The sequence below is a fragment of the Leptonychotes weddellii genome, chromosome 16 (assembly GCF_054177405.1).
Source record: "Leptonychotes weddellii isolate Sample4059 chromosome 16, ASM5417740v2, whole genome shotgun sequence".
Classification (NCBI taxonomy): Eukaryota; Metazoa; Chordata; class Mammalia; order Carnivora; family Phocidae; genus Leptonychotes; species Leptonychotes weddellii.
In genome coordinates, this window is record NC_138384.1 from 47,083,650 (window position 1) to 47,091,808 (window position 8,159).

An 8,159-nucleotide genomic window follows, 5' to 3' on the forward strand; every position below is an offset into this window, starting at 1 on the left:
GGCTGCACTGCAGCTGTTCCTCCCGGGCCCACCCGGCCCCCACCCTGCGCTGGCGGCTGGGGGAGGGGCTGCTGGAGGGGAACCACAGCAACGCCTCCTGGACCATCACCTCCAGCTCTGCGGGGCCCTGGGCCAACAGCTCCCTGAGCCTCAGCGGGCCGCTGGGCTCTGGCCTCAGACTCAGCTGCGAGGCCCGGAACGCCCACGGGTCCCAGAGCGCCGCCTTCCTGCTGCTGCCAGGTCCAGGGGCTGTTGGGGGGTGATGCCTGGAGGAAGGAGAACTTGGCCCTTGTATTAATTTTCTAGGGATGTTGTAACAAAGTACCTTAAACTGGGCAGCTTAAACAATGGAGATTTACTGTCTTCCAGTTTGGGAGGCTAGAAGCCTAGGATCAAGGTGCCTGCAGATCAATTCCTTCTGAGGCTTTGAGAAACTTTTCTGGCCTCTTCCCTAGCTTCTGGGGTTTGCTGGCAATCTCTGGTGTTCCTTGGCTTGTGGAAGCATCACCCCAATCTCTGCCTTCATGCTTACATGGCATCCTCCTGTGTGTGTGTGTCCACACGTCCCCATCTTATGAGGACACCAGTCATATTGAGTTATGGCCCACCTTAGGGAACCCATCTTAACTTGATTACCTTTGTAAAGGCTCTATTTCCAAATAAGGTCACATGCTGAGATGCTGGGGGTGGAAGGGTGTGCCAAAGGGCTAGGACTTCAGCATATGAATTTGGTGGGGGGGCATAATTCAACCCATAACAGCCCCGGAGAGATGGGGCTGGTGGGGGAGAGCCACCAAGACCCCAAATGGAGGAGGTGGAGGCTTAAGATCCTTAGTCCTGAGGCCAGGGGAAGGGGCTGGTCCAGGGTCCACAGGGCAGCGGAATGCCACATGACTGAGTCCTGGATCGGGAGTGGGTGGGTATACTAATTGGACAGAGAGAGAGAGAGGGAAGTGGCCGGTCGGAACATGCCATGTATTGGAGCTGAGGCTTACACACAATGCAAATTTTCTGCAGGTACACCAGAACCCAGGGCCATTGGGGTCCTGGGAGCAGTTGGGGGAGCTGGCTCCATAGCCCTGCTTTCCCTCTGCCTTTGCCTTATCTTCAGGTGAGAGTGGGTCCAGGAATGGAGGGAGAGGCCTGGATTGGGAAGAGGATGAGGTTGTGGAATCTCAGAGAGCTTGAGCTAGAGGAACCTGGGCTGCCTGGAAATCCAGGAGCCAGGGAAGGAGGCTGAGTGGTGGTGTGGATCAGCCCATACCCAACTGGGCCAAACCTGGGGTATCTTCCAGCTCCTGGTCCAGCTCTTGGATTAGGGGGAGCATCTGGAGACTGGACCCACCTCCACCTACCTTATTCTATGCTCTTCATGGGTTGCAGGGGATGGTCTGCCTACTGCATGCCCCAAATAACCAAGCTGAAAGGCCTGGGGCTTTTCCCTTAGAGTGAAGACCTGCAAGAAGAAAGAAGCCCAGCCAATGCGAAGCATGGACATGAACGCAGCCAGCCGCTCAGGCTCTGGGGTGAGTGACAGGCTGTGAGCTCCTATCCAGCAAATAGCTTTTGGAAGTCACCCTCAGTATGGGAGCCTGAGCATTTCCCTATTAACATCCAATACTCCCTGAGTTCCACTTTAAATTACTGATTCAGCTGCTCTAATACTTCTCTTTCTGATGGAATATGTATATAGCCCACTTGCTTGTTGGGGGTGTTTCTGCCTCCTACATCAGAGTATCACATTTCCTTGGACTATTAGCCTTTTCTTGTGGAATTGATTACCCACAAGTACAATGGCTCAAACTTAGTCTGTGTCAGACCCACTGGGTGCAAGGGAAGTGGTAGACTGGAGCCCTAGGGTAGAGAGACTGGGGAACCCCAAACTCACAACTCATCACTCCCACTCTGCATTTTTCAAATCTACCACTGTGTTTATTTAATATCAACTTCATTGAGGTACACTTTACGCATAATAATGCACCCATTTTAAGTATGCAGTGAAATGAATTTTAACAAATGTGTTCACCCTGTGCCGATGTCCCCAGTCAAGATGTGGAACATTTCCATCAGGTCCCCAAATTCCTTTGTTCCCCTGCTCAGTCAGCTTGACATTTCCAGCAATCACTGATTTCTATCACTATGGATTTCTTTTGTCCCTTCTGGAACTTCATATAAATGGAATCATGCAATATTTACTGTCTTTATCTGGCTTCTATCACTTCATTAAAAGATGTAAAAATCCTAAACATGTATACCTCCAATAACAGAGCATCATTCATCAAAACAAATGGATGAAAACTGACAGAACAGGGCGCCTGGGTGGCTCAGTTGGTTAAGCAACTGCCTTCGGCTAAGGTCATGATCCCGGAGTCCTGGGATCGAGTCCCACATCGGGCTCCCGGCTCAGCGGGGAGCCTGCTTCTCCCTCTGACCCTCTCCCCTCTCATGCTGTTTCTCTGTCTCTCTCTCTTTCTCTCAAATAAATAATAAAATCTTTAAAAAAAAAAGAAAACTGACAGAACAGCAAGGAGAACAGATTGGCAATTACAGTTGATGATTTCAAAACTCTTCTCTCAGTAACCTGGGCAGAACTAGTACATGCAAAATCATTTTTAAAGTTTAATTTATGTAATTGCCTGTCTTTTGTCTCCTTGGTCACCTTGGGGAATGGAACCCTTAGCATGGGCTAAATCCCCATCTTGTCGGGAATCAGGAGATATATTTTCCATTTCTTTACGTTCAAATTCTCAGTATTTTTTTTTTTAAGATTTTATTTATTTATTTGGGAGAGAGAGACAGAGATAGCGACAGAGAGCACAAGTGGGGAGGAGAGGGAGAAGCAGGCTCCCCACTGAGCAAGGAGCCCGATTCGGGGCTGGATCCCAGGACCTTGGGATCATGACCTGAGCCCAAGGCAGATGCTTAACCAACTGAGCCACCCAGGCGCCCCTCTCAGTACTTTTTTCTTTTAAGTGAATGTCTTTTGCAGTCAATACAGTATAGTGGCTCAAAGCACATACTCTGGAGCTGGACTCCTGCATTCAAATCCCATCTTTCCCTGCTGACAACCTGGATGACCTTGGGCAAGTGACACACCCTCTCTGACCTCTGTTTATTTTGGTGACATGGGAATATAACGAGTACATAGAGTATCATAGAGTAGTTATGACAAGTGTCTAACACAGTAGCTGACAGGGACTAAGCACAGTACTCATTACTACAATCAGAATCATTCCCTCCCCTAGCAGGTGAGTCCCAAGGGCAGTTTGTTGTTGTTGCTCTTGTTTTATTCCCTGTTGTATCCCCAGAGCCCAGAGAAATACCGGTTTCCTCTTAATCTGAGAACTGTTTCTCTTTGCCTCTCTGAGAGGCTGTGTGAGGTCTTCCTGTTTCATGCTTCTATAGCCTGAGGGTGTTGCGGGCACGGAGCGGATGTGGGCTGACATCTGACTGCTCGGTCTTCTAGCCGCTGCCCTGCTTTAGATTTCAAAATATCTCATATCACAAATGTAGTACTCCGTATTTGTTTTCTATTTGTTTAGTAACTACCTCTCCTAGAAAACCACAAGCTGCCTGGTCTCAGGAAATGTACTTGCTGTGTTCGTCACTCCACACAGCATCTTGTACTCTGTCCAGACAAAGGATGGTACTATAGTTAGAAAGAATTGGTTTTGAGTCTTGGCTCAATGGTGCATTTATACATTTATATAGATGTGTGTCTTTTTTTTATTTTTAAAATAGGTTCCACACCTAGCGTGGAGCCCAACCCGGGGCTTGAACTCACCACCCTGAGATCAAGACCTGAGCTGATATCAACAGTTAGATGCTTAACCGACTGAGCCATCCAAGCACCCCTATATAGATGTGTGTCTTTAGGGCAATGTATATCATCTCTCTTAGCCTTAGTTTTATTATTTGTGTGATGAGTATGATAATAATATCCTCTCCCAGCTTTCATTTTTTAAAGAATGTAATGCAATTAATATAAATACTAAAGGCTGGTCAATCTTAATTATTAAACTTTTAATAATAAATTAATGGGTAAGTGATAAAAGTTCCATCAGGGCCAATCCCCTTGTGGTCCTTGGCTGTTCCCCCCTCCGCTCCCCCCCCCCGACCCTATTGACCAGCTCTGAGTCCATCCTCTTCCTTCCACTCAGGCACATCAGCACCAGTCCTGGATGGACAGCCCTGCAGACCACCCAGCTCCTGCTGAGGCTAGCCCCATTTCAAGAGAGGAGCAGGAACTCCACTATGCTCTCCTCAGATTTCCCAAGCTGAAGCCTCAGGAACGGGAAAGCATCAACACGGAGTACTCAGAGATCAAGACACACAAGTGAGGAACTGCTTTTCTCATAGTTCTGGAGGCTGGAAGTCTGAGATCAATGTGTCAGCAGAGGACTCTCTCCTTGGCTTGTAGTTGGCTGTCTTCTCCCTGTGTCCTCACCTGGTCTTCCCTCTGTGTGAGTCTGTGTCCTAGTTTCTTCTTCTTATAAGGACACCAGATGTACTGGATTAAGGCCCACACTAGTGACCTCATTTTAACTGAAGTTGCCTCTTTAAATACCCTATTTCCTACAGTCTCATTCTGAGGTACCAGGGATTAGAACTTCAACATACTAATCTTATGATTTCTCAACCTTGACTATTTTAAAATTAATGGCCTTCTTCACAGTGGTTTGAATCTCCTAGTATGTGTGGAAGACCCCAGGACTTGTGTCCAAAAGAACTGCGTTCCAATCCGTCTATGCCATGGATCACTTTATGACTCACTTTACTGTTCTACAAAGCAGGGAAGTCATCCTTATCTAGCCAGATGATCATGAAAGATCTATGAGAGGCTCCAAATAAAACATTTAAGTCCTGACACAAAGCTTTCTGTGAACTCTAAAGACGTGTGTGTCAGGACTTCTGTTAGACACTTTAACAGAAAGTTTCTGCTAACAATTTCTCTGAAGGCTTGGAGGGGCCAATCCCAAAGGTCACAGAACTTTCCCACCAGGATCAAACACAAGGAAGGATGGCTGCCCTTACCACTTCTATTAAACAGTATTTTGTAGATCCTTTCCAGTGCAATAAATGCAAGAAATAGAAATAAGAGTTATCCAGATCATAAAGTAAGAAGCAAAACAGTTTTGGGGCGCCTGGGTGGCTCCATCAGTTAAATGTCTGACTTCAGGGTCATGATCTCAGGGTCCAAGGATTGAGCCCTGAGTCAGGCTCTGCCCTCAGGGGGAACTCTGCTTCTCCCTCTGCCTGCCACTCCCCCTGCTTGTGCTCTCTCTCTCTCTCTTTCGCTCTTGCTCTCAAGTAAATAAATAAAAAATTTTAAAAATAATAATAATAAATAATTGAAAAAAAAGAAGAATGGATGAGCAAACTGCGGTGTAGACTCCCAAGTGGAATATCGTGCAGCTGCCACAGGGATTACGCTTGAAAACAAGGTGCTAAAGGAAAAAGCCAGACACTAAAGGACAAACATTGTTTGATTCTGCTTCTCTGCGCTATCCAGAACAGGCAAACTCATGGAAACAGAAAGTAGAATGGGGGTTGCTCGGAGCTCGGGATGGAGGTGGGCGGGGGTTGTTGGGTAACTGCGCAGAGTTTCTGTTGGGGATGATGAAAAAGTTCTGGGAAGAGGCAGTGGTGAGAGTTACACCACATTGTGAGTGTACCTAGTGTCACTGAATTGCACCCTGTGTTAAAAAGGGCAAGTTTTATTTTTGCAAATATTTTACCACAAAAAAACCTCAAGGGAACGGGAAGGTGCTGTTGTTATGGAGACAAGAATAAAACAAGTAAATAATAAATAAAATTAGAGCGTATCACCTATCGATACAGGCTTGGAGGAAAAGCTCTCAGGCGCATCAGGCTGGGTTTCCTGGGGCTGAGACCCCATGGAAGGCCACTGCAGCCCGCCACAGGATTCTGGAAGCCTTTGCAGAGAGCAGACACATGCTGAGACCCTCATTTTGGCAGGATCCCCATGGCTACTCTGTTCAGAATCAGCCAGACTGGGCCCAGGGCAGCAAAAAAGAGATGCACAGCCCTGGGGTCGGGGGGCCGGTGCAGGCAGGAGGTGGTGGTGTCCTGGGCCAGGGATGCGGTGTAGGTAGGGAGGATATGTTTTGGATCTATCCAACAGGTCAAGCCAACAGCATGTTCTAATGGATGTGGGGGGTGGGGGGAAAGAAAGGAACAAGGACGATGCCCAGTGTCTCCCCTGAGCAGCTAGAAGGACAGAGTCCTGTTCCGGGGAGGACTTAAGAGAGCCGGGTTTTGAAGGGTGATGTTCATTCTGAGAAGCCACTTGACATCCAACTGGGGATGTCAGGGAGAGAGCAGGAGTATGAATATCCAGAATCAGAGGAGGGATCCAGACTGGAGACATTAAAATGCACAGCTTACGTGACTTGATAATAGATCAAGTTAATAAAAGAGTATGACCTTTCCTCAAGAAATTAGTAATAGGGGCGCCTGGGTGGCTCAGTCGGTTAAGCGACTGCCTTCGGCTCAGGTCATGATCCTGGAGTCCCGGGATCGAGTCCCGCATCGGGCTCCCTGCTCAGCGAGGAGCCTGCTTCTCCCTCTGACCCTCCCCCCTCTCATGTGCTCTCTCTCATTCTCGCTCTCTCAAATAAATAAATAAATCTTTAAAAAAAAAAAAGGAAATTAGTAATAGAATCACCATATGATCCAACAATTCCACGCCTGGGTGCATATCCAAAAGAATTACGAGCAGGGGCCGAGAGATATTTGCACACCTGTGTTCATAGTGCGTTATGCACAAGAACCAAAAAGTAAAAGCAACCCAAGTGTCCCTCAGCAGCTGAACGGATAAAAAAATATGGCCTAGGGCGCCTGGGTGGCTCAGTCGTTAAGCGTCTGCCTTAAAAAGGGACGGAAATTCTTTTTTTTTTTTTAAAGATTTTATTTATTTATTCATGAGAGATAGAGAGAGAGAGAGAGAGAGGCAGAGGCAGAGGGAGAAGCAGGCTCCCCGCGGAGCAGGGAGCACGATGTGGGACTCGATCCCAGGACCCTGGGATCATGACCTGAGCTGAAGGCAGATGCTTAACCGACTGAGCCACCCAGGCGAGGGATGGAAATTCTGACATATGCTGCCACATGGATGAACCTTGAGGACGTTATAGTAAGTTAAACAAGCCAGTCACAAAGAAGATAGGTACTGGATGACTCCACTTATGTGAGGTCTCAAAAGTAGTCAAATTCCTGGAGACAGAAATTGCAGCAGTGGTTTCAGGGGCTGGGAGGAGGGGGGAATGGGGAGTTGTTCTTTAATGGGTATGGTTCAAGTTCTGCAGCTTGAAAAGAGTTGCTCTTGTTTACTACATGTCAAAAATAATCTCGTACTCATATTTTTAGAAAATATCCAGGACATATGGCCAAGTCACAGGTGCCTGCAGCTCTGAACCCCACAGGGACAGCACTGTATGTCTGGGGAGGAAGTGGCACCCTGGGTGGAGACCATGTCACGGGACGGACCACATCAGGCCCAGCTGTCTTGTCTCCAGTTCCCCCAACACAGATGGTCACTAAGCATTTGGGGAATGAATGAATGAATGAGTGAATTAATGAATGAATGGCTCCTGCCTTCTCTTCACCCAGGATCCCTTCTCTTCTTCTGCCCCAGAGGCTCACACAGACCTAAAGAATCCTCCACCTTGCAGGACAGAACACCTGAGGGTCTAGATGAGGCTGTGACCTTCCAGGTCTAGCCAGGAGTTGACTAGCTCCCTGGTGTAGACGATGCTGCTCAGACAAGCCCCTCAGGTGGGAAGACCTTAGGAGATTCATTGTGTCCCATGCCTCACATGTCCTCAGAGGTCCTGGTCCAGTCTCCGGTGCCAGAGGGAGGTGCCGAGATGGGGGGCAGGACACGGGGTCTGCTGCTGGTGTCTCCTCCCTGGATGGGGCTCCCTGGTCTCTGGCAGGCAGGGGGCAGGGGTCTCCGGCTTTGTGCAGAGATGGGAGGAGCTCTGGCGCTGAAGTTCCTCTTCTGAGAACCACAAGGCCTTGTGCTCCTCCCCAGCTTCCCGTGGGTCCCCCGCAACCCTCCTCCACTGCTCTCCACTTCTTCACCCACAGGAAGCCCACACATCTTCCATCTCAAAGATGCTGCTGCCGCCGCTTTTCCT

At 48.4% G+C, this 8,159-nt stretch overlaps 1 protein-coding gene across 1 annotated transcript; it reads left to right on the plus strand.

The window, feature by feature from the left end:
- Positions 1 to 2: 2 nt before the first annotated feature.
- On the plus strand, positions 3 to 6,062 carry LOC145717713 (sialic acid-binding Ig-like lectin 11; the record flags this gene model as incomplete). The annotated part of the gene is made up of 5 exons (XM_081807926.1): positions 3 to 240; positions 1,018 to 1,111; positions 1,448 to 1,526; positions 4,161 to 4,336; positions 5,842 to 6,062. Coding segments are annotated over 5 exons (708 nt in total), but the record flags the coding sequence as incomplete, so codon positions are not given.
- Between the last annotated feature and the right edge of the window lie 2,097 nt (positions 6,063 to 8,159).